At 42.0% G+C, this 26,755-nt stretch overlaps 1 protein-coding gene across 1 annotated transcript in view; it reads right to left on the reverse strand.

Annotated features, from left to right (window-relative positions):
* The window catches only part of CUNH10orf67 (chromosome unknown C10orf67 homolog), a 166,184-nt gene that overhangs the window by 102,224 nt on the left and 37,205 nt on the right, over positions 1 to 26,755 (reverse strand). Inside the window, exons 5-7 of the mRNA XM_029562936.1 lie at positions 14,093 to 14,248; positions 4,389 to 4,530; positions 3,356 to 3,414 (exon numbers count right to left, since the gene is read on the reverse strand). Of these exons, the coding sequence (XP_029418796.1) occupies positions 3,356 to 3,414; positions 4,389 to 4,530; positions 14,093 to 14,248 (357 nt within the window). The remainder of the gene's footprint in view (positions 1 to 3,355; positions 3,415 to 4,388; positions 4,531 to 14,092; positions 14,249 to 26,755) is intronic.

The following is a 26,755-nucleotide window of genomic DNA, read 5'->3' on the forward strand; positions in this document are numbered from 1 at the left end:
TATCAGTAAAGTTCACACCTTAATTTAAACCTTCATTCAACTCAGTCAAGTCATGCATTTATTAATTTAATAAATATCTCCAGGGTCACTGTCCTTGTTTCAAGATTTTATACTTTCCATGGTGCATTGAAGTAACCTTTTGTCTGGGCTCTCTTTTCCTGTTCCTCTTGCCGACACAAATGTGAGCCCAGCATCGTGTCCAGGCTTCTGGGTGGACTCAGAAGATACTCAACCCTTGGCATGAGTAGCCCTCTCCTGCTGTGCTCCCACCCCTTGCCACCCCTTGCTCTCTGCTACTGAAACCACAGGGCTTTCCCTTTAAGAGGTGCTATCTCATGGTCCTTGGGACTCCCTTCTGGACTTCCCCATCATTTTCCTGGCTAGCTCTGACCCTCTTCTGGGAGCAGCTCAGTGCTCTTCCTTCAGCCCTTTCTGATCTCCTGCCTCGGTGCTGGGCATACCTCCTACTGCTCCTTCACCTCGCTGGTCATCAGACTGCACTTGTCCTCTCTGTCACCTGGTCTGCCACGTACTACAGTGAAATTCCCAAGAACAGATTGCAAGGTGATGGAGGACTGGAAAACAGTACAGGGACCCTCTCAGTAGATCAATGGAAATAAAACGCAGTGAGTGCTGAGTTCCATATTGGACAGGGCTTCGCCCAGAGAGTGGACAAGAGTCAGCTTACCCAAACTCAGTCCTGTTCTCAACTGGTCTCTCATTACACCTACAGCTTCAAAACAGGCAGCTGTATCGTATTTGACGCCTTTGATCTGGCCGTTTTCACTCTTTTTTTCCTGCTTACCTTCCCCATGCTCCAGCCCCCTTTTTTATCTGTACCACCAAAGATTCTCGCCCTCTGGTCTCACCTAGTTCCTGTTACATTAGCCAGCCACTCCATATCCAAAACCCACCTCGCACTTCCATCGCGCACTCATGCTCAGTAGCCGCTCCTTTGTCCTTTTGCCTGGAAAAGTGAACCCGAGTAGGCCCCCAAGAGGATAGTGTGAGCGAGTGTGGGATTGTTGGTGAAGGCTTTCTAGAACTTTCTGGATGTTTCTCTTCTTCATATCCACACTTCTAACACAGACCCATTACCCTGCTCTGTGCTCTGCTCCTCTAGACTTGGTGCCCTGCGGCACCACATGCCATATGCATACCTACATTTTAATTTTCAGCAGCCCTGCAGTGTGTGACACTCAGGGGTACCCAATAACCACCGCTGAAATAATTTAATGAAGCATATTGGGAACAAACCAGCAAAAATCAGTTCCCCTTTGTTCAATCATGTTTGACCTCCTTTCCAGCTGACAAACCGCTTTCCTATACATTATCTATCTCTATATACACAGAGAGAAACAGGAAGGAAAGAGCGGGCCTACAGGGTTAGAAATGACACAGGAATCCTGGGGTCTGGAGTCTTTCTTCTTGGTAATAAATGTGCCTATATTTTGTGTCTGCATGGAATTCCAGTGGGTGTACAGAAAAGCCAAAGAGAAACACAGGATTTTAAAAAGATGACCATGCTGGTAAGAGGTCTGCTGCATTCCTCTAGAACAGAGCTGGGAAATTGAAACAACAATGTGAGTCGCATCCACAAAATTTGATTTATAGTAACCTTGTTAAGGAGGTAAACATGTGATTTTAATAATAAATTGTGTCTGTTATAATGTACCCCAAATATTATCATAACAATGTCTTATAAATATTGAAATTAGTAGGGAAACATTTCACATTTTTTAAATCTAGTATGTATTTTTCAATTATAGGAAATCTTAGTTTGAGAGCTAAATCTTTATGAGCAGGCAGATTTTTGAAAAAATTTACAGATTAGAAGGAAGCAGATTCACGTCTACGTTATTGAAAATATGAAGGTTTTTTTCCATTTATTGAAACAAGCATCGAATATTTCCATTCTGACTTAAAATAAAGTTGAATTCTCTCGGTTACACTGGCCACATTTCAAATGTGCAGTAACCTAGTGTGACTAGTGGCTACCCCTGGGCAGTGCAGACCTAGAACCCGAGGCAGCCTGTGGCTGATGTCTTCAGCTCACTGCTGGTGACTTACAGGGGACATTTTTGGCTCTTACTCCATATTGTGTTCCCCACAGACTAAGAACCTCTGTGACTCATTTTCACTAGGGGTAGTGCAGACAAAATGGCTTTAGAAACGTTTTAGATGAATTGGTGGTATTTCCCTAGTAGGTTAAGTGAAATCAGAAACCTGAGATTTCCTCTTTAACCTTAGAAAATTGATCCCAAGATTCAGACTTTGTTCAGAAACACTGGTGTTATCTCTGTACCAACAGGATTTACAATGCTGCCATAGCAGACATTGGGTGAAGCCCAAAAAGATGAAATAGTTTGGTGGAAACCTGCGTAGCTGAGAAAAACATCACAGGATGCTGCCCTATCAGTGTAACAATGGATCTTAGAACTAATTTTATGCAAACTCCAAGAAGACCCTGCAATGTAAATTCAGACCTGGCTGGAAACTAAATGTAAACTTCAGCCCACATCCATCTTGCTTTTGAAATGTGGCTCATTGCAATTGAGAAACTGAGTTTTTAATTTTGCCAAATTTTAACTTCAAAATTGATAGTTGGTTCAGTTATTGGGAAATGTTTATATTCCTTTGAAGTCATTTGGGGATGTGGGTTTTTTCATTTGTAAATTTTATGAATTCTAAACACATTCTTATGAATCACTTACAGGAATATTTTTCAGGGTACTAGGTATGGTCCTCAGCACAGGGTGCCTGCCCTCTTGGGGCTCCCAGTATGAGGAAAACTAACCATTACAGCAAAGAGCTTTGAGTACCACACAGGGGAGGAAACATTGTTGAAAGAGCTTCCAGCAGGGCCTAGTCCTGATGCATTAACTGCATGATAGAATCCTGATTTTTATGGTACTCTCCTGCTCTAAACAAAGACTTACCTGATCGAGCAAACCTAATTCATTCCTATATAGAAAAACAGAACATCAACCAACATCTGAGCTGAAAATAAGACTTAATAATATATTCTCATTCTTAGTGATGTATGCTTTCCGCCACAAGTAAATGTTGGACCCTCTATGCCACATAACTTTGCAGCTCCTTACAACCAATAAGATGTTTAAATGTCCCCAAAGGATTTTCTCTACATCAATGGGGTTTAAAAGACAACTCTTATTCATCACTAGCCACTTTATTCCAAATAACAAGGAAATATATTACAAAGCTTACATAATGGGAAATACATAAGTCAACTTTCTCTACGTCTGAAGACACTCTGGCCATGGTGTCATTGACCAATGGTGCTGATATGTCTATTTAAAAAGAGTCATTTATCAATGTAAGAATGTTACAGTACCTTCTGAATAGTCCGCTGATCCTGTTCTGCAATCTCTTTCAGGCATATAAGTTCATCTTCTGTAAACAAAAGGAGGGAGAGGCTGACCATGAAATTACATGCATATGCCCCTGTATTCAAGCTGCCTGCTTTGGGGCAGGCTGTGAGGCCACCAGCAGGCATGGTGGACTCAAGTGCTAGCAGGACCGTGACCTTCACAACTGCCCTTGACATTCACAGCCTTCTTCCTGCTGTTCAGACGGCTGGTCAGATAGGGATTAAGAAGTAAGTTCAAGAACCAAGTGTGGCTGAGGGCTGTGAGCTTTTCATCGATACCAACAGCGGACAGTTCCGCTGTTAGTCACAGCCGGTGCAAAGTGCTTTAGCAGGTGGCACTTTAAGAAAGACCACGACCTGAGACAGCATTACCAGAGCCCATCAGAAAAGAAATGGAACCACACTGGCGTGGCATCATCTATTCAGAAGAGATACTACACTATTTTCTCATCTCACCAGTGTTCATGATGTGTTTATGATATGAACAAAATAAAGTGTTCAAACAAAAATCTGCATTTAAAATTTGTGTCAAAGACTGAATTACGTATTGAGTTCTAGCATTTCGTTCTGAGGTGCTAAGCCTACTAGTGCACACGCGTATCTCAATCCTAATAACGTATGCTTATGTATGTTACAGTTTAGAGCATCAGTTAGCATTTGAAATAAGTCAGCACAAGTTTCTGTCTATAATGTTTCCAAGTGAAATAGAACTGACTGATTACGACTGATTAGAACTTCTTTTCTTTTCTTTTCTTCTTTTGTCAAGGCTAATGTTTGCTTAAAAAAAAAAAATCGCTCTGAGTTCACAATACGTGGCCCAGGAGCACAGTTTTAGATAAATCTTTTGCTTCAAGCAAGGAATGCTATCTTAAAAGAAAAGCAAAGATAGGTTTCAAATTGATTATTTTTTCAGTGCAAATGACCACATATAAGCATGAGTGGAAAATTTACCCAGCATAGCAATGAATTTCCCCAAGAGTATGGTTTAAAATGTTACCTAACATTGCATTTTCTTTCATATTCATTTGAACTTCTTCTCTGAGATCAGCAATTACTTGAAGCAATCTCTCATTTTCCTGTTTATAATCCACAGTGTCCTTTTCTGGTTTTGGAGAACTGGGCTCTTTGGTAGAAGAATCCTGCAAGACGGAGAAGTCCATATTTCTAAGCAGGGAGCCGAGGATTTAAATATGCAACACAAGGGTGGTGCAGATAGAGAGGAGCTATCATATAATTTTCTGAATTCTATTACACACTTATAATATGAATAGCAAAAAGGAAGGGGACTAAATAGAGGCTGGAAGAAAGACAGCAGTACATTCCGTACAAAGACCCCAGCACATGGGGACATTTTTATTGACAGGAATAATGCACATCATACTGTTTGTGTGCCCTCATCATTCAGGTCAATTCATTATGGAGGCTGTGTCTGGGGAGGCAGCTGGGGCCCCTCCACCCACACTTCTGTGTGTCTGAAGCACTGTCCCCCGTAACTAGGCAGGCTGGGGGAGACCGTGGACGGGCAGCACCAGGGGGTAGCAAAGTGCAAGGCTAGGGAGGGGGGCTTGTTGCCTTTGTGGCATTTCCCAGTGTCAGTGCTGCCAGAGTGGTGAGGAGTCCATCACATGTCAAAGTGGTGACGTGTGCAGGCTGGGAGCCGCACGGAGTCCATCAGGCCGCGGATATCCACACAGTTGGTTTTCTGCTGGGTGGAGGAGCCACCCAGAGGCAATTCATATTCTGAACATTAACGTGGCTTTCCATGCTTGTCACAGGGGACTGTGCAGGCGGTTAATGCTATTGAAGACTTCAGTTTAAATCTCTATGCAAACAGTGATTACCTTGTAAGAAGGTTTCAGGATAACTTACAACAAAAGACTTTAAAGTTATAGTTTTAGTAAAGCAAACTCATTTACATTTTTATTATGTGCGTCTTTTGTTTAAGTCTTGCCACGTCCATTATGGCAGATGCTTTTTCTTACACGATATAGATGCTTATTGGGAAAGTTACTCCCTTTTTCTTCTTCCTCTTGTCTGTTTCAAAGCTATTGAAAACATCTGAATATACTCCCTTATGGCTGTTGACATTTTATGGACACATTTAAAAAAATTAAGATGTATTGGATCAGAGAGGCTGGTGCAGAATTTTATATTACATCGTGGATTATGCAACCTCAAAATAAGAGTCATGTTATTATGCCAAAATAGACAAAACAATTCTGCATGCCTTGCTTCAGAGCTACCATCAGCTCTAAAACACTTTTGAATTTCAAAGTGATCATAGCTGAATTATAAGTTATCCCTTCTACTCTGTGATTGAAAATAAATAAGAATAAAATACTCTAAAACAAAATGGTCATTGGGTGTGGTGGCTCACGCCTTTAGTCCCAGCACTTGGGAGGCAGAGGTAGGTGGATCTCTGTGAGTTCAAGGCCAGCCTGGTTTACATAGAGAGTTCCGGGACAGCTGGGGCTACAGGGAGACCCTGTCTCAAAAAGACCAAAAAACAAACAAACAAACAAAAAACCGAAAAGGTCTTCCAGTTTGGAATTGTACTCTTTAGCGGAGTTGGGAAGTAAATCATTAAAATGCTTTCCTGTGCAATCCTAACGGTTCAAAAGAAAAGCAAGTGTTGGAATGAAATGTTTTTGTAATGCATTAATAAGCCCTTGTCAGAAAGTGACTTGCTAATGACATTATAATCATATGTATCAGATTTAATAGTATTTAAATATGCTGTTGAGTTTTGCACTAATCTAAACTGAGGGACAAATCTTTCAAGCTTTTACTTTTCATTCCATTCAGATTATTCTATCCCAGTTAATTTTTACATTAATTTATTTCTTATTATTGGAATACGGTCTCACTTGTGTAGCCCAGGCTGGTCTTGAACTCTTGATCCTCCAAACTCAGCAGAGTCCTGGGATTCCAATAAACTCTTAACTAAAGAAATGCTAACAAATCCGAGTAGTTACCAAACAACACAACCTTCTCATTTACTGAGAACTGCAGTCCCACATAGTTCAATTTGAGACCACTGCAGAATGTATTATGGTTTAAAAGGATTTTTTGGTACAGACAACATTTACTTTAACAGGTTTAAGCCTGGTTTATAAACAAGTGTAACAGGTTTATTTCCTAACTGGCAGATCACAGACCTCCACAGTGGCTGACCCAAGTGCCCTTTATTAGCAGCTAAAGAACTATTTGAAGAGTCAAGTGAACAGCAGTTGCAGCTAACAGCTAAATGTTTGCTGAAGCTCTCCGTAGGAAAGCAAGACCCAAGGAAAAGCACATTAAACTGGAGGGCTTTTCCTCCACATACCAGTCTGCAGCCCTGGTTCTCCAGAGGCCAGCGTTTAGCTCTGTCTCCACCATCTGTCAGCCATAGGAACTGCAAGTAATTAACTATTCAGACACCCAGGGTAATAAGGACACTCATTAGCAAAGGGAACAAAGAGGCAGCTCTAGCGGCTGCTGTCGTCTCTTACACTCCACAAGTTTTGTTATGGCAGTTCTTCTGCCATCTGCCCATATTGCTAGTTTTGGCTTGCTTAAGCCAGTTAAGCCTCCTTTAAAATAAACTACATCAATAAAGCACAGTTAAAGAGGTTGTAGATCATTAAAAGGTGGTTAGGTGTGTGTTAAAGCCTAAGATTGTGTGGTTCACAATCATCCTGGGATTTTAAATTCAGAAAGGAACTTGTTATCTCGAGTTTTTCTATCACACTACAAAAACCAGGCCTCTGAGTGGTCGCATAAACATGACTACTCTTGTGAACACAGCATTTCTGTTTCCAGGTTTCAGAATCCCATGTTGAATCCGAAAAGACGTGTTTTTAAAAGCAGAACCTTCCTACACAATGTGCTCCATGACCAGGTGCCTCACCATTACCTGGGAACCTGCTGGAAATGCAGACTCTCAGGCTCCAGCCTAGACCACCTATGTGGGTCTGTGTCTGAATAAGCTCTGCAGGTGACGCATAGGAACAGTAGCCTGAGAAGTCCTGGCTCAGAGCAGTCTGTATATCTGCTCAGCAGTCCCCTTCTGTGATATTAGCGTTTCAATCCTGTGGCCTCCACGCACTTGGACGTCTCAATTTGAGGCTGAGGGAGGAGCAGGATTGCGATGCATGCTCTTGCCACGTGACAGTCAAGCCAAAGAGCAGGTGCTTCCCCAGTGAGTGACAACCAAGAAAGTGGCACCCTAGGACGGCGTGGCCCTGCAGAGCTGTCACTCTTGAATGACATCTCTGTTTCAGTACTGTCAGCAGCAAGCAGATCTGTTCATCAGTGGGTGGAGGATGGTTGCACAACTCCGCTATATCGGGGTTAGAATGTAAAATGAAAAGTCCGTCCAATACAGGAACTTCAGTTGCGATGGAAGTCTACATGTGGTGCTCACAGGCACATATGTATGCATGGTGTACAGGTGCACACGCATGCATGGTGCACACAGGCGCATACCCGTGGGCATGCACACACACACTTGGGGATTATTCAACAAAGAGCATGGCATCCCAGAGACCACAACAGTCTGCAGCTAAGTTTCACTGGTTTCCCACAGAATAAAGTCTGGAACTCTTGCCTTCTGAATGACATTGTCCCAGGGGAAAGTGACATCAAGAGTGATTTCATCTGGAGATGAGGCTTCTCATAAAATTTTATCATGAAATTTTACTAACATGCCTCCTTCCTGGTTTGCACTTGTCACACATGTAACTGAAACTGTTTATTGAGCTCATCGTTTCCTAGCACATTCTCTCAAATTTATTTGGTTTTTTTTTCATTTCATGTGTATAAATGTTTTGCTTGCATGTATGCAAGTGCATCCATGTCATACAATGTTGTGGAGGCCAGACGAGGGTGTTGGATCCCCTGGAACTGGAGCTCCAGACAGTTGTCAGCTGCCATGTCAGTGCTGGGAACTGAACCCAGGTCCTCTGGAAGAGCAGCCAGTGCTCTTAATCACTGAGCCATCTCTCCAGCCCTCCCGCAGCACATTCTTGTTAGATTTCTCATAGAAACCGACCAGAAGAGATAATATGACTACTTAGTAACCATAAAGCTACTGATACAACTTGATTATCACTAAGGATAAATTAATTTTAGACAGATTAAGTAAAATTTTATTTCAAATGCTTTTCAAGGAATTCTTCTTTAAAATTTTTTTCTAAATTTTAATTTTACTTATTATTGATGTGTGTATGAGAGGCAGGAGGGGTACATCTGCATAGGGACGTCAGAAGATAACTTTCTAGAATGAATTCTTTCCTTCCACCTTTACACGGGTTCCAAGGACATAATTTGGGTTGTCAGGCTTTACAGCAAGCATCTGCACCCTCTGAGCCATGTCACCACCATCACTTTTAACTTTTCCCCTAAGCCTGTTCCAAATCAAATTGCAGAGTACCACAAAGTCTCAGAGGAATTTAAAAACCACTAGAGGGGGCAGTTGTACAAGATATTTCCAAACAAAAAACTTTAACCATAAGTGGCAGTTTTAGCAAAATTTGTTTTTAAAGGATTTAGAAAAGTATTTCCCACAGATTGATCGAGATAAAGCATTTTTGTTTTTGTGGCATGCATGTCTGTGTTCGTGAGGTGTACACCTGTGCTCTGGGTGTCACTCCAATGGTACATTTGGTGAAGTCCCCAGGGGAGAGCTATATACCCTAACAGTGGGAATTACCAACCTCCACAAATTTTATTATCATGAATAACCAAGATGTTCTGGAATCCATCTAACCCACAGAATAGACTGCTTATTCCTAAGTGGGGTTCAGCCTCCAATTGCTGCTGTCACAAAGCCACCATCCTGTCTCACCCTTGCCCCCAGCCTCCAGACAGACCAGTTAACATAACAGACCAGTTATGTGATGAGAACTTGTAGCTGTGCAAACAGTTCAAGAGTATGGGCTGGGGAGATGGCTCAGTGGGTAATGTGCTTGCTCTGCAAGTGTGAGAACCTGAGTTCAGATCCCCAGCACCCATGTAAAAGCCGAGTATGGCTGTGTGCCCCTGTAACCCGTGTACTGGGGGTGGAGACAAGTGGATCATGGGGCTTACTGGCCAGCCAGTGTAGCTGAACCAGTCTAGAGAGCTCCAGGTTCAGTGAGAGACCTCAAAAGATAAGGTGGAGTGTGATTAAAGACATCCAACATCTGGTCTTCATGTACAAACATGAATACACATATACACTACACTAGAAACACACACACACACACACACACACATAGATTCACACATGCAAATTTAAAAAATAAGTTGTTCATGTGACTGCTTGTCGGCCATGTGGCAGATCTCTACGCCTTTTCTTCCTTCTGTCTATTCTCCTTGGACAGCTGCTGAGATTATAGTTCACCTGCCCAGGAGTGGGGTGTGTCTTTTAAGCTCTGATAAAATTGCTGATGAGTTTCAAAAAAAGAAAAAGAAAGAAAGAAAGAAGGAAAGAGGAGGGGACAGAGGAAGAGAAGATGAGACGGGGAAGAGGGGGAGGGAGAGAAAAAGTAAAGGAAAAAGGAAAAGAAGGAGGAGAAGGAGGAAGAGGAGGGGAGGAGGAAAAGGAAGAGGAGAAGGAGGAGGAGGGGGAAGAGGAGGAGGAGGAGGAGGAGGAGGAGGCATAGCAGCAGCAATGTTGAAAGGATACATAGATAGAAGCCATGAGGAAGAGTCAAAACTATAAGGAATGAGACAGGAAAGAAGACTGACAGGTCAGGCAAAACAATATGATGAGTTCCACCCTAGCTGGGGCCATACAGAGACCCTGTCTCAAGAAGAAGAAGCAGGAGGAGGACAAAGAGGAGGATGAGGAGGAGGAAGAGGAGGAGGAGAAGGAGGAGGAGGAGGAGGAGAAATAAGGTCTAGAAGTGTTTGAGGAACATATCTTCATGTCAGCCTCTGGCACCCGCACACACATGTGCACACATGTATATACTTCACACATATACACACACATGAGTTCAAGAGTTTAAAGAACTTTCTTCTGACCTGGGATGCACTCAATGTCCCAAGGCTTGTTCAGCACATTTTAGGGAACAGCAACCAGATGATCATAAGGACTTCTGTATTTCTTCATATCAACTCGAATTTATATTCTAATTTTTTTTCAAAGAGTTCTCAGATGCTGACATTCAGCTGAGTAGGTACTTTTGTGACAACTCCACATTAGCTAGGCAGGTCTTACATCTCATTTTCTAAGTGGGAAATAAATTACCCTGCCTCACTGAGGCTGGATTAAAATCTGCCCATCACATTGTTTTCTGTTAAATCATTTTCTTTACAAAAAAAACAAAAAAAACATGGGGCTGGAGAAATGGCTCAGTGGTTAAGAGCACTGACTGCTCTTGCAGAGGACCCAGGTTCAATTCACATGACGGCTATGAACCATCCTTAACTCCAGTTCCAGGGGAATCCGACGCCCTCTTCTGACCTCTGTGGAATTGCACGACACGGGCGCACTCACATACATGCAGGCAATACACTCATACATATAAAATAAAAATTTATTTTTGTGTATGAGCGTATTGCCTGCATGTGTGTAAGTGACCCTGTGTCATGCAATGCCCCTGGAGGTGAGAAGTGGGGGGTCAGATTCCCCTGGAACTAGAGTTATGGATGATTGTTAGCTGTCATGTAGGTGCTGGGAATCGAACCTGGGTCCTCTGCATGAACAGTCAGTGCTCTTAATTGCTGAGCCATCTCTCAAGCCCCCAATCTTAAATTATTATCATAAATTATAAAACTTCAGCTCCTAGCAGGGACCTTGGGTTAAGGAGACTCTGGTTTGCAGCTCCTCATTATGATTTACTATCTGTGTGCCCATGGAAAATTAATTAACTTTTCTGTTTCTGCATTCTGGTCTGTAAACCGAGCTGTAAGAATAATTAGAGACACCATCAATGAAGCACCCTGCTTAAGTTGAACATCCTTGATTTGAAAATCTAAAGTTGGAAATTCTCCAAAATCTGAACCATTTTGAGCACCAACATGATGCCCCAAGTGGAAAATTCCATATCATGAAGCTTTGTTTCAAGCACAAAACTACTAGGAACATTTTAGACAATTACCTCCAGTATATGCATAAAGTGTCTGTGAAGCAAAAATGAATTTCTTATTTGGAATTGGATTCCATCAAGATATCTCATCACAGGCCAGGTGTGGTGGTGCATGCCTTTAATTCCAGCACTCTGGAGGCAGAAGCACACTTATCTCTGTGAGTCTGTGGCCAGCTTGGTCTGCATAGTGAGTTCCAGGCCAGCCAGTCAGGGCTACACAGTGAGACCATGCCTCCAAAACGTATGTATGTCATCATGTACATGAAACCACTCCGAAATCCAAAATAGAAAGCTGAAGAAACACTTCTGGTCCCAGGCATTTTGGACAAGGGAGAAGCCATGTCCTTGATTTTGCCACAGAAAAGAATTTCAGAATGAGCTAGTTTGAAACAGAGCTGGAGTTTTCTAAAAGAGGTTTTTATGGCACATACCTTTAGTCCCAGCACTCGGGAGGCAGAAGCGGCGGATCTCTGTGAGATCAAGGCCAGCCTGCTCTACGTAGTGAGTTCCAAGCCAGCTGGGGGCTACAGAGAGACCTTGACTCAAAAAGACCAAAAAAATTTATTTATTATTTTTATTTTTTTATGTGTATGAGTGTATTACCTGCATGTGTAATAAGTGCACCTGTGTCGTGCACTGCCTGTGAAGCTCAGAAGAGGGTGTCAGCTTCATCCTGGAACTGGAGTTGTTAGCTGCCATGTGGGTGCTGGGAATCAAACCCAGGTCCTCTACAAGAGCAGTCAGTGCTCTTAACTGCTGAGCCATCTCTCTAGCCCCCTAACAGAAGTTTTTTAACATGCATTTGAACATGAGGGTTAACAGAAAGAGGTGCTCAGGGAAAGACCGAGACGCACCCCAGTGTGCATATGGGCTTAAGAGTCACAGTTCAGGCTAGTAAAAATCAGATACGTAGAGATTAGAGACGCATGTGCAAACATCTAAGTGTTAGTAGCATTAAAAATGAGTTTTTCTGTATGAAGCAGTATATTTTAAAATGAAATGGAGATCTTTTTTAAAGGTTAAAACCTCATTCAATTTTATATCTTAGACGGTTTATGCTGAGTTCAATATTTTATGACTGTATTAATTCAACTGTGAACTTAAAAATTTAATTCAACTGTAAACCTAAAAAATTTACAGCCAATTTTGAAAAAAGATTCATCTTAGCTCAGAAAATTGTTATTGAATATGTTAATGCTGTAATGAAATGCTTCTTCTAATCATGTGGTTATTAAATAAATAATAAAAGAGAATAAAAAAGAGTCACAGTTCATTCACATACAATAGTTATAAATATGATTTTGTTGAATTCTAAAGTCATTATATTCAAAAGATTGCTAAGAAAGGTGAATGAACTCACAGGGTGTTTCATGAGATGTTCTGGGCAGAATCACAATTGATAAGGTCAACTCCAGATTACAGGGATATATAAGTTTTGCTGGTGAGACTCCCAGGGAAGAGTGAGGCCACACTGGGGTCACCTCTCAGTCCCCACACTTGGCTTATGGATATTTTAACATTCTTATCTGAAAATATTTCTGTATAAAAGAAACATTGCTGGCAGTCTTTATAGCAAATGTTGATTGTGTTAGAATTCTTGATTCTCCGTTAGCAAGAGACTTCCGCCAGATGTCAGAGTGAGGGGTCCTTCTCATCTCACGTCCCTGTGATTTTGCCCAAGTTTCTTCTCTTGCCTCAAGTCTGTTTCATGCAAGTTGGCTTCTTGGAAGCCTCTGATTTGAAAAGACGAGCTTACTGTCTTTTAACCCATCTTGACTGAAGAAAGGATGGAAGTCTTAGAAATTACAAAAACGAAAATACGATGTGACTTTTCTAGAGTGGAATTTGTTTTCTGGCAATGACAGGTAGGCTCCTTTATTTCCACTGTAAATAAAAACTTAAGAACAATCACAGTGATCTTCTGTGTCATTGGTATGGATTTTTCACAATGTATCATTGAGCAGTGAAGTACTGGACTGGCTTACATGGTGGAGAGATAGCCAAGATATACCAAGCCAACTTCATTCTTTTCTGTGTGTGCACGTGTGTGCACATGTTCATGGGTATGTGCATATGTGTGTGTGTGGCATGCACATGTATTCCCATACCTGTGGAAGCTGAAACTAGATGTTGACATCAGGCATCTTCCTCAATTGCGCTCTACTTAATTTTTATTTTGACTTTTGAGACAGGGTCTCCTGTAGGCCCAGCTGGCCTGGAACTTGCAACTGGTCTCCATCTCACAGAGAACTGCCTGCCACTGCCTATGCTCTGGGATCAAAGGTGTGCATGACCACGCCTGGCTCACCTTACTGTTTTGAGACAGAATCTCTGAGTGAATCTAGAACTCAGTAATTTGTCTAGATGGGCTGGTCAGCAAGCCTGAGGGAATCCCATAAAGCCTGAGGGATCCCATCAAGCCTGAGGGGCCCCATCATCTCTGCCTCTTCAGTGCTGTGATCACAGGCTCTGGCCACCAGGCCCAGCTATTACCTGGGTGCAGGGGATTGGACTCGGGTCCTTATATTTACATATGACTGACGGAACGTCTCCCAGCCCAGTTTTCATCCATTATTAATGCAAGGTTGCAGCTATCTATGATTTCATTTACGTTATAATTGCTTATAGGTATCAAGAAACTCACGGTTTTGTAGAATCCCAGCTCTTCACATGCCGCCATCTCCTCCTTCAGCTCCTTAAGAAGTTCTTCTTTCTCTCTCAGTTTTCTTGCCAAAAAATTCATCTTGCTACTTGCTGCGTCCTGCAAGGCAGCTTTCTCTGCTTCCATGTCAAAGTACCTCTGGGGGGAAAAGCAGCAACAAAAATCTGGCCAGAATCTACTTTATTTTTATTTAATCTTTTACGAAGCTATTTTATTTTGTAATTTTACCATATTTCTTAGTAAATAGTGGTCTTTAAATACATACTAAATTATCAGGCAATACAGTACAGCATTATCCAATAAAACACAGAGCACAATGCTCTCTGACTTCATCTGCCATAGAAATCACAGTAAGGAAGAACAAATGAAGAAGCGATTTCCCCCAGGCAGCCCTCCCGCACTCACAAGGATTTGGTAGCCATTTGTCAACTAAAGTGACTACCAGGTAGACGGGTGCTCCCCTTGAATCCAAACTAAGAACTGTTTCGAAGGGGCAGGCCTGCACCCAGATGACAGGCTCAACGATAGTGGTTCTGTTCACGGACCTAGAACTGTTCTCATTGCACCATGGACTTAGGCACAAATATTGGCCTTGGTCCCTACTACTGGAGCATCTGTGAAGACAGCCCAGAGGAGTCATCTCACCTATGTCTCGGGTGACAGATCCAGTGCCGTCTTATGGTTGTGGACCCTAAAGTGACCCTGTAATTCAGCTGAGGACTCTCAGCTATGATTTGAGAGCAGTCTTGCCTTCCCAAGGACTGACTGGGAGTCTTGTCAGGCCATGCCCTCGGAGTCAAGTCATTGTTGGCCACATAGTAAATCCTGAAATGCCCTGGAGTGGCCCTAGTTGCATTTGACAGTGGCAGCCCACCAAAGGAGCTTCTGGGAGATTTGTATCTCCATGTCTTCAGAGGCAGGCTCACTGATCATATCCCACTGAAGATTACTTCCATCTTACCCCAGCCTCAGTCCTGAAGCAGCCTGTCCATCCAGAGATCTATCAGGAGTCATGCCCTCATGGGCCTCCTAAGGTAGGCTTATTCTAAAGCATCCCCATTTCCCAGCTTCAGCTCTGCAAAAGCCATGGTACAGGGATAGCCCTGCCTCCCCAGGAACCAAACAGAAGCAAACTCACCTGTGTTCCTGGTACCTCTTTGTAGACTCCAGTCTCTGTTGTGAACTCTGAAATATCCTGGTAATTTAACTCTAGCCCTTCCCAGCTGCAGCCCAGGGCCAGTCCTGCCACACCAAGAAACCTATGCCGTGTTCTGGCAGGAGCCCTCCTATGGACCACAGTTGTGTGCATACCTGGGAAACAGGCCCACCATCTCTCAACCAAACTACAGAACCTAAGTAAAGCCTTCATTCAGTACCAATCCCAGGAATAAAGACCCAGGAGACAACAGTCATCTGAGAGGCTAGAAAGAATGGAAGCCCACTGAAGCCCCAGTAACAAGCCAGCCCGGCATAGATGCTGCTGAGGACCCGGCAGCAGGTGCAGAAGCCAGAGGCATCCTATTCATCTGGAGAATCAAAAAGAGAAGGCAATTACCTGCCCAAGCCAGACAATAAAGATCACAAAGGACGCTGCTAGCCGGATGCACAGACACCAACGAAAGGCTAACAGATAATGAATTATCAGGCAAATACCACACCACCAAAGGAAGCTAACAACATCCCTAAAGAAATGGAGATCTACAGCTTGCCCAGCAAAGAATCCAAAAGGAATCACCATAAGGAGCCTATGACACACAACAGGATGCAGAAACCAAATTGGGAAAGCCATGTGAACAAAATTAGTCTAAACAAGAAAGAAAAAGAGGCTGGGCAAACAAAAGAATGAACCAGAAATCCTGCAAAAGATCATAAGAAGCTCTGAAAATACACAGTGGGGACTTTCAACAGTGGATTCAACAAATAAGTAAGAAGAATTGATGAAAATGAAGACAGGTCATTTTAAATTGACCAACTATAAAAACAAAAATCAAAAATACGAAAAAGAGACTGGAATTGATAAGGGGCATGCAGAGGCAGCAGAAAGAGGAAACTAAATTTTGGAAGAGAAATAGACAACCTAGATGTCAAGCAAGAGCAGCCTAAGTAAGAATATTCGGAATGATCATAGCCAAATTCATAAAAGCCAAAGACAAAGAGAATTTCGAAAGACCAGCGAGGGGAAGAAGGCTTGTCACACAAGCCAACTCTCACAAAGCTTTTTTCTCAGAAGAAACTCTGCAAGTCAGGAGAGTAGAGGGTATGTATTTGAAGGACTGAAAGAAAAATTTAAATGCCAGCCAGGAACACTGCAGTGTACAAAGCTGTCCTTCAGGAATGAGGCTGAGACAAGATGTTCCCATCCAAAGAGAAACTGGCAGTCCATCACCATCTGACCTGCCTGTGAGAGGTGCGGAAAGACGTTCTTCAAGCAGAAACTAAAGGGTGCTAAGCAGCAATAGGAAAACGTATCAGGTATACATACCCCTGCCCACTGGTAAGAAAAACAGTGGTCAAATTCAGAATACTCTCAAACTGAAACAGTGATATGTAGATCAGTGTTGACTTTGGAGTGAAAGTTAAAAGACAAAAAAAGTAAAGCTACAATCAATTGTTAATGGGCACGAAATATAAAAAGATGTAAAGTGTGACACATATAGCTTAAAATATAGAGTGAAAGAAAATGTAAGGTGTGGAGTTTATATGTGATTGAAATTATTATTAGTTTACTTTTTAAAAATTTTATTTATTATTTTTATGTGTATGTGTATTGCCTGCATGTAGGTAAGTGCACCCATGTTGTGCAATGCCCACAGAGGACAGAAGAGACCTTTGGATCTATCCCCTGGAACTACAGTTAAGGATAGTTGTTAGCTGCCATGTGGGTGCTAGGATTCGAACACAGGTCTTCTGCAAGAACAACCAGTGTTCTTAACCGCTGAGCCATCTTTCTAGCCCTATTATTAGTTTAAAACAGTCTCTGTCTCTCCTTTTCTTCCTTCCCTGCCCTCTCTCCTCTCCCTCCCCTCCCCCACTCTCTCTTCCTCTCAACTTGTACCCTTCCAAGTTCCAGAGGTTATACAAACAGCTGAATAGTTTCTTGCTCTGTAGCCCAGGTTGGCCTAGAACTTACAATCCTCCTACTCAACTTTTTGAGTGTTGTGATGGCTGGCATGTGCCACCATGCCCTAAAATAGAGCCTTATAATTGTAAGTTATTTTATGTGTTTCTTGGTAACCACAATGAAAAACCTCTACCAGGCACACAAAAGACAAAGAAAAAAACAAACAAACAAAAAAAAACAAAGCTTACTACTACAGATTAATCAATAAGCCACAAGACAGTGGAAAAGTAGAAGAATTAAAAACAGATTCACCATGTGGCAACGTAAGTCCTTGCACATCAGGAGTTATTTTAAACTGTAAATTAATTAAATTCTCCACCCAAAAGCAAAGTGGCTGAATGGGTGAAAGAAACAAGATCCAACAAGGTGATGCCTACAAAAGGCCCAGTTTAGCCTGCAGGATACATACAGGCTGAAAGTACAAAGATAACAAAAGTATTCCGTGAAACTGATAACCAAAAGAGCAAACTAAAGCCTGGTGCCGTGTACTTATAATCCCAGCAACTTGGAAAGCTGAGGCGGGAGGATTGCTTGAGTGGAGGAGTCTGAGGCTAGCCTGGGCAACATGGTAAGACCCCATGTAAAACAACAACCCCCCACAAATCCCAGCCAGCAATGTGGCTGAAGCAGCTTCTTGTTGATGGCCTGGAACTAGAGAGTGGCAGCCTTACACTGCCAGACCTGTGAGCTTCCTTCATGACATCTGTGAGGCACTCACGGGGACTTGAGACATATCTATTCCCCCTATGAGGAGGGCACTAACAAAGTGGAGGATGATTAAGAGGGCGAGGGAACCACCGAGAGGTCTGGAATTCTCTACATTTGAGGGACAGTTAAGGTTAGTTTGGCAGTTTAACTAGAACAGGAGATGTGTGCAGTTTTCTTCAAACACCAGAGGGGTCAGTTTCTGTCCCCTTTCCTTCCAAATACCTGTCATGGTTGAACCCTAAAAGGTGGCACAGGAACAAAATTTAGCTACAAAAGCTTGCCTTTTTCTTTAATCCAACTAAATAAAGCTCTCACCATTTGTGTCTTTCTATTAAAAAAAAAAAAAAAAACTAGCTGATACGATGCATGTGGACCCCTTAGCACCAGGGCTGGGCCACGGTCACTAACTCAGTCAGAGACAACTGCTTTTGTTACCCTTCACTATCTGCCCAAGCACTGCTGTTCATGTTTCTGCAATTAGTGCCAAGACCCACCAATGCCACCTAAGAGACAGGAATAACTGGAGGGGCTGAGGCTACAGCTCAGCATTAGAGTGTATGCCTAATGTGCACAAGGCTCTCGGTTCAATCCCCAGTAGTAGGAATTTATAAAAAGAAAAGAATAGCCAGCAGGTCAAGCACGTTACATTCTAGTCCTCCCAACCGATACAAAGTGTGAAGGCAGACCATCTGCAGGGCTCTCCCCACATCTCTGTCTCCTGTTGCCTACTTAAATATCTACCCACCCACCCCCTTCCTCCTCCTGAAAACTCCCTCAAAGGACATAAAATTCCTTAGGCTGTTGCAGTTTTTTCTCACAGGAAGAAAAACCACAGTAAAGAACACAGCAAGAAGATAAGGGCTTCATTCCTTAGCCCCCAAATCCTCAAAGAGCACTTGCTTTGGTAAGGAGAGGGTGCTTCTGTGGCTCTTTGATTTAAGAAAATGAAATGAAATTGTTTTATTTTAAGTACTCTGGGGCTACAGAAGTGTTTAATCCTTTTGAACAATGGAGTATATGCTCCTTCCCCATCTAAATCACCCCAAAATAGACTCTTCTTGTATATGAAGAGCCAAAGATAAATCTGCAAGTATTCCTAGGACCTGTCATGTACAATACTGAGCTAGGCAGGGAACAGGGAACAAATTAATGTGTATGTGAGAAAATCCTCAACATTCAGCTAAAAGTAGGATGGATCTGTTAAGTCGCTCTAAAATTCTTTCTGTCCTTTCATAAGATTTATTCTGAGACAGGGTTTTGATACATAGCTCAGGTTGGCCTCAAACATGAGATCCTCCTGCTTCAGCCTTCTGAGTACTGGGATCACAGGTATGTATCACCCCATCCAGCTTAAATTTTTCTTCAAAATGCTTAGAAGACACCTAAGATAGCTGTCAAGTTAATTCAGCAATGCATAAGTAAGCATCTTCTAAGCTCTCAAGCAAAATGAAAGTATCTTCCTGACCAAGGGTTGAGACCAATGCATCTACTAGGCTGTCCTTCTTCATTTCAACTTCACCTTAGTGCCTCTCTGAAAACATCTCTTGAGCTGGTTCAGACCCTTCAGCTTTACAAAGATGACAAGACTTTCCCTTTCCACAGAAGACACATTCAATACAGAGTGAGAGGCCAGTAATTGGTTTTCCTGATGCTTTGGTACCAAAAGAATCAGCAAGCAAGGAGTTCACCCCCACTGAACCTCCTTGGGAAGATGTGTCTTCCCCTTGACATGGTAAGGAAGCACTTAGAAGTGGAGTCAGTGGGGCAAAGCTTCTCTTGGGGAAATGAAAATGTTTTAAAATTAGATTGTGGTAATGGTTGCACAACTCTGTGAATATACAACACACCATTAAGTCGTACACCTTCAACAGGTAAAGTGTATGCTATGCAAATCGCATTTCAGTAAAGCTGTTAAAATCCAATGGTTTCAATATACACTAGGAATAAACTTTAAAAACATGACAGAAAAGACTATATCTTCTAAAGAAACTATAAAATGTCTACAATCTATATAAATAAAACTATAAAGTCTTTTTGAAATATGTAAGACAGAAGTGAATCAATAATCCAGAAGTGAATCAATTATCCAAGACAACATTCTTGGACAGGGAACTTGACATGATAAATGACAGAATCTCTTCCAAAATTCATGAATAAATTTCTGACCAATCAAATTTCAATAAAAGTGCAGAAAAGAGAAGCTTCTCTGAAGAGGAACTCGTAAAACTATTTTAGTTTATTTGAAATAATTTTTTGAAGTAAATGAATTTTTAAAATAGAAAAATAATAATATTTAAACTTACTATATATTAAAAGAGTACTTGCATAGCTTGGGCAAGATCCTGGGTTCTATCCTCAGCAACACACACACACACAGACACACAGACACACACACACACACACTTAGCAATACACACACTATGATGATAAAAATATCTAGTTCAAAAATCAATGCAATTCTATAACACAAGGTGGATAGTATTAATATAGGTCCACAAAATAACTAAATAGACTTTAAACAAATCTAGGGCTATTGACAAAGATCACAAATTAATGGAAAAGGAAGCCATCTAATAATGTTCTAACTATATTTATTAGTTTGAAATTTGGTGGTAGTCTCTTCTGGGGACAGTGTTTGGAGGGACTCAGATGGTCCAGCGTTTGACATACCATTGTAGGCTTTCCTGCAATACAGCCTTTAAAAAAACTAGGCTGTCCTGGACCCCTGGTAACAGAATTGTTTGCCTTTATACCAAGAAGTTTGGGAAAGCACCAAAATCCACACGTGGTGTGTGCCTAGGCAGACATTGAGGGGTTCTTGCTGTGAGAACTAAAGTTCTTATGAGATTGTCCAAAATGACAACAATAACAACAACAACAACAACAAAAACCACATCAGCAAGGGCTATGGTGTTCTGTGTGTGCTGAATGTGTCTGCAGTAGGATCAAGCTTTCCTTACTGAGGAGCAGAAAATCATCATGAGGGATGCTGAAGGCACGAGCTCAGAGCCAAAAAGCAAAAGGGACATGAGTTTTTTCTTTTCAAGTAATAAGAAACACAGCTTGTTCTATGAAAAAAAAAGAAATTTGGTGACAGTATTCCTTTTTCTCTGTTCTGGGAGTTTTATAAATACCTAAATCCCTATATTAAGTCCTTATGTATTTGAAATACCAAGAATACCTTCTTTTTTTAAAATCAGAACTCTAGATAGTATGTTTACGAAAGTAAAAAAATAGTTAGAGACTATAATTTTTAAGTTTTCTTTTAGTAAATAAAATAGTATAATATCTCACAAAAATTACTCAAAAGTTAATTTAGAAACATGATCCAGAGCTGACAAAAATACCTATGTCCGTAATTGGTCTCCAGAGGGCAGCAGAGAGTCAGTTACGCTTAGCCTCTGCCAAAATACATAGCCCATAGACAGGTGGTATTTTCTAGACTCAACTCTGCTCTTATGCCTAAGCCTGAACCAACTGGGTGGCCTGAATTAGCTAGGTTTTGTGAGGTCATGCATCAAATCAAAGCTAGTAAGAGCAAGTGAAGATTCAAATAATGATTTTAATTTAACCTAATATAAACAAAAATTTTAAGCCGATAAAGCAATTAACCACAATGAATAGATTTTGGATAAGTATGTTTAACTAGTACATATTTAGGAAAAACTGGCAACAAGAAGCATTCAGGCATCACAGCTTTCTGCTCCCAGAGATAGAAACTGTACTTATAACAAGTGATAGTCATCATTCACTGAACCTGGAGCTAGGCTGCTGACCAGCCAACCCCGGGATCCCCCGTCGCCACCCCCAATAGTGCTGGGGTTACAGGTGCGCACCCTGCCCTGGCTTTTTACATGGGTGCTGGGATCCTAGAGTAGATTTTCATGGTTGTGTAGCAAGTGCTCTAACCCATTATTTATCCAGTGCCCCCTGGAGAAGAGTTCTATTGAACTGATTTCCAACTCCTCATAGGGCATAGAGAAGAGACTTCTAGGTCTTTTTTCAGAGTGTCCTAAGATAAAGGTGGGACACCATAGAGGAAGAGCTAGCCTTTCAGTGCAAGAAAGAACTAGAAATAACCACCTTGAACTCTGTACCCACTCCCACACTGTGCTGGAATTAGTGCCTGTCTAGAAACTGGCTTTAAGTATAAGGAAGAAAAGGAAGGAAAACAAAACAATACAAAAGCATTATGAGAATTTTCTTCACAAAATCCACACATCTGAGTGGTCTAAAACATACCTCAGGTTGAGAACTTAGATTATAGTGGCCACAGAACCAGGGTTCTCACAGAAGCAAACACAAATGTTCTCTGAAGAAACCTGCCTCTATTCTAGGACTCAAGGAATTCTCACGCAGAAATATGAGTTCATAGTCAAAAATTATGAAACTCAGATGTAAATGGCATCTCAGGAGTGAGGGTTAATACTTGTGAGAGCCAACCCTTTCCAGACCCACAAAAGGAAGATGTGTAAATTATGAAACACACTATTGTGTGTGTATGAAAATATGCTCACAGAAAGAGGCAATTACAAAATTAATGTGGGAACTGGAGAGATAATTCCATAGGTTAGAGCTGCACGAGCATGAGGAGCTGAGTTCAGATCCCTGGCACCCACAAAGCCAGGCATGCATGTGTACACCTGTCACCCCAACACCAGGGGACAGACACAGGTGGATCAGTGGGGCTGACTGGTCAGCCAACTTAACTGTGAGAGCTCCTGTTTCAAGGGATAAGGCAGAGGACACCAAAGGTCCTCCTCTGGCCTCTACATGGGCATGCACACATGTACGTATACACACACACACACACACACATCATGCGCACACAAATAACAATAAGAAAAAGTTAACACTTTCAAACTTGTCTATTTTTTAAAAAGATTTCATTTATTTGTATTTTTTGTGTTTGAGTGCTTTGCCTGCATGTATGTAAGTACATCATGAGTGTGCCTGGTGCACACAGACGCCAAAGGAGGGTGCTCAGTTCCCTGAACTGGGGTTAAGAAAGAATGTTAACCACCACGTGGGGGCTGGGGACCAAACCTGGGTCCTCTGGAAGAAGTGTAAGTGCTCTTAACCACTGAGCTGTCTCTCCAGCCCAAGCTTGTCTACTTTTTTATAGTGTAAATTTTTCTACATCAACCAAAATAGAGAAAATAATAACTTGCCACTTATCCACTTGTGTGTGCTTGGGTGTTTCTGAGGAAACCCTACACATCACGTTACTGAACTTGAAAGACCGAGGTGCCTATCAAAGACACACAAACACCACTATTAAGCCATAACCTTTTCATTTCTTGTCCCCAAGACGTGAGTCAACCATGCCACATTTATCTTAACAAATTCAACGACTGGTGCCTTAACATTTAGCAGTCAAACCTCCAATCGTTCTCTCCATCCATTCTTCCTTCCCTCCCTTCTTCCTGTCCTCTCCCTCTTCCTCACCTTAAATTGAGACCCTAACTAGCCCCACACGTTGTACCTAGTGAACTGTCTCTAATTCTTTTAAGTAGAACGTCTTTCCTTTCCTCTCTCCTATTTACTTCCCTAATCACCACCTAAGCCATTACAGATGGCACTTACTTCTTCTTTTCCTTTCTTCTTTCTGTTTTCCTGCATTACATAGTCATCAAAACCCTTTTTTTCCAGTATTAAGCACTACTCTAGTTCTTAAGGGATTTTTGTGAACAAAAACTTTATGGCATTTCCCTTTGCAGGTTGCATCTGTCTCCCTTTTTCCAGTGTTTTGTTTAAAACAGTTATAGGAGTAACTATTCTGAAGGATAATAGGGCACCTCTCTTTCTCATGCTTAGAAAATCCTCTTTTCTACAGAATAACTTTGGAGACAGACAAGAACTTGACTTCCAGCTCTGCCACCAACTAGCCCTGTGACCTTGAGCATCTGCTTAACATTTTTGTGTCTTGCGTTCTTGGGCTAAAAAAATGAAGATATTGATGCCACTTTGAACATTTATTCCATAAGGTAAATCCAGATAAAAGATACTTGACTTCACCTTTGGGCACTGTGTTTCAAATGAGCAAACTAGGACAAGGTAAGCTTCCAGACATGCAGATATAACTGGGCTTAACTTCTAACCAGCAAGAACACTGATTTAGAATACAAGGCTATGAGACACTATCTGTTCTTAATAACATCGTTTTCAAAATCATAACAGGAGTTGAAGAGTTATAACCAATGAACTGAATTATTAATTTCAATGTCAGTCGCCACATATGACTAGGGGCTGCCATTTAGGACAATGAACATCCAGCAACAGTGGCCATGCAGTTTTCTGACAAAGTTCTTTCTTCTCTTTAACATGGGATTGGAAGTGGGAAGCTACTTTGCTCAACCATTTTTGCCTTCTCCAGAGTACCCACACCTGGATATTATGTCCTAGGCTGGGTATGTGGCTCTTGACTGGCTTAGGGGACACAGTCATTTAGTGTCTGCCTTGTGAACTTTGTAGAACTTACTTAGAAGGAGAAGTTCTCTCTGAGTTTGCCTTCCTCAGGTGCTGAAAAACCGAGAGTTAAATCACAAGAGGAGAAGAATCAAACAGGAGTTGGACAGTTTCCTATGAGGTTATCTGAACACCAAGACACAGGTTTTTCCCAAAGTCATTACTATTTCTATATTTTCTCAGTTATAAAAGTCAATAAAATCTATCCAATACCATGTGAGTTGGATTTTTATCATTTGCCAAAGGAAATTTCAAACATATACTAGTACATCTGTCTGCCTAGAATTCCCTTAGCTTTCTGGCTCACCTACTCTGAGCACTTAAGTTCATACCCAGCACGGATATCACCTCCTCAGTAAAATCTTCACAGAGTTTCCCAGCAGAAATAGCTGCTGCTCCTCTATGGCAGTCCCCTAAATCCCAGTGTCTATGTCTATCTCTGCACCTGTAGACCTATATTAGGATGATCCTACCTCACGTCCCTTATGTCAATACCCAGCATATTGCAGCATTTATTTGAAGATACTGTATGCAAGATTTTCCTTACTTAAAGGTTTACATTTATTATGCATTTTATTGCTGCATTTGACACAGAAATGTTAAAATAGCTATGTTTTTTTAAGCTATGTCAGACCATGTGAAATAGTTGATACTTGACTTTTTGACTACAAAAATGGCAATTTCATGTGGTTCAATGGAACAAATATCAATAACGGTTACAGCTGTCATAAGGGCACTTTATCTTATCTACATTTGGTTGACAGAAGGCCAGGAACCTAAGTGCTAACAGGATCATGAAAAGATGTAAAAAGACAGCAATACCAAGGAGCATGGTCAAAGTGTGCAGGTGTCTATTTAACAAATACCTGCATTGCCCTAATCGTGAACCAGGTGCTATTCTAAATGCGCCACAACAATCAACTTTCCTTCCTCTTGGAACATGTCTCTCTATGTATGTGGTATGGACTATTATTATCCTCATTTGACAGCCCAGGAAACAAAGGCAGAGAGATTTGGTACTGAAGTCATATAGTAATTGAATGGCAGACTCAGAATTTAACCAAGGTAACTTAACTCCATGGCACTTGTTCTAAAACATGTACTATGCTGACTCTTAACTAGTCCATGCTGGCATAGAGCCATCAGAAAAGTATCTATCCAACAACTTTAATTGAGAAATGGCTTGCTGCTGTGAGTGTAAGAATCCTATCCTATCTATGCATTGTAGCATAGCATACCTCCCCAAAGACGGCAACATAGAACACAAACTGTTTATCATTCTCAGTCAGGAAGTCAGGACAGGAATAGAAGGGTTGGCTTATCTCTGCTCCACAGGCCCGAACCTCATATGGAGGGATTCTAACTGCTGGTAGCCGAAGTCATCTGGAAGCTTCTCCACTCCTATTTTTGATGCTGGAGCTTAGATTAGATGGCTTGAAGGCTGGGCTCAGATAAGCCTGGAGACATCGTACCTCTAACCAGCCCCTCCATCTGGGTTGGACTTCTTTCAGCATGGCAGCTGGGCTCAGAGAGGGACAGGCAGAGAGGGAGGCTTCTGAGAGTTTCAAGGGACCATTGCAAGGCTTCTTCTGCCCTCGCCTTCCAAGTCCTGCAACTTCTCTGCCTCATGGCCTTGCTTATACACAAGTCATCGAGGACAGCTCCCATTAAAGGGAGGGGAGTCAGGGCCCACCTAGGTGGGAGAGAGGCGAGGCAATGTTGCAGAAGAACCGGGAAGTGGGACACAGCAACACAGCCAGAGCCACAGCTTGGCATGGGGCCACAAGGACTGTTTGCAGAGCAGTGGGTCCTAGATGCTTTTAACTACAAGTAACCAAACAGCCAACTAACTAAGTGGCTTAGTACTAAGGGTTACTATCTTATAAAAGAGCAAGTTACTTTAGCTGCTCAATGGCTTCAAGAACCACCTGCTGTCCGTCTTTTTATTCTACCACCCTAGCTAATGCAAAGGATCCAAGTCTTTGGTTTCTGGCTGCCCCGATTCTAAGCAGAAGATGACATGCCAATATTAAGCAAAGAAAAAGGATGGCATGGGCCTGGGGAGATGGCTCGTGGGTAAAGTGCTTGCTGCAGAAGTATGAGGACCTATTTGGATCCTCAGCACACACATGCAGGCTGTCTTAGTTTGTTTCTCTATTGCTGTGACAAAACACTCTGACCAATACCAACTTGGGGAGGAAAGGGTTTATTCAGCTTACATCTCCCAGGTCGTAGTTCATCAGGGAGCCCAAGGTAGGAACTCAGGGCAGGAACCTGGAAGCAGGAGATGGAGCACAGGCCATGGAGGAACACTGCTTACTGGCTTGCTCCCTTGGCCCCTGCTCAGC

The sequence above is a fragment of the Nannospalax galili genome, unplaced genomic scaffold, assembly GCF_000622305.1.
Source record: "Nannospalax galili isolate Female #2095 unplaced genomic scaffold, S.galili_v1.0 scaffold14, whole genome shotgun sequence".
In the NCBI taxonomy this organism is placed as follows: Eukaryota; Metazoa; Chordata; class Mammalia; order Rodentia; family Spalacidae; genus Nannospalax; species Nannospalax galili.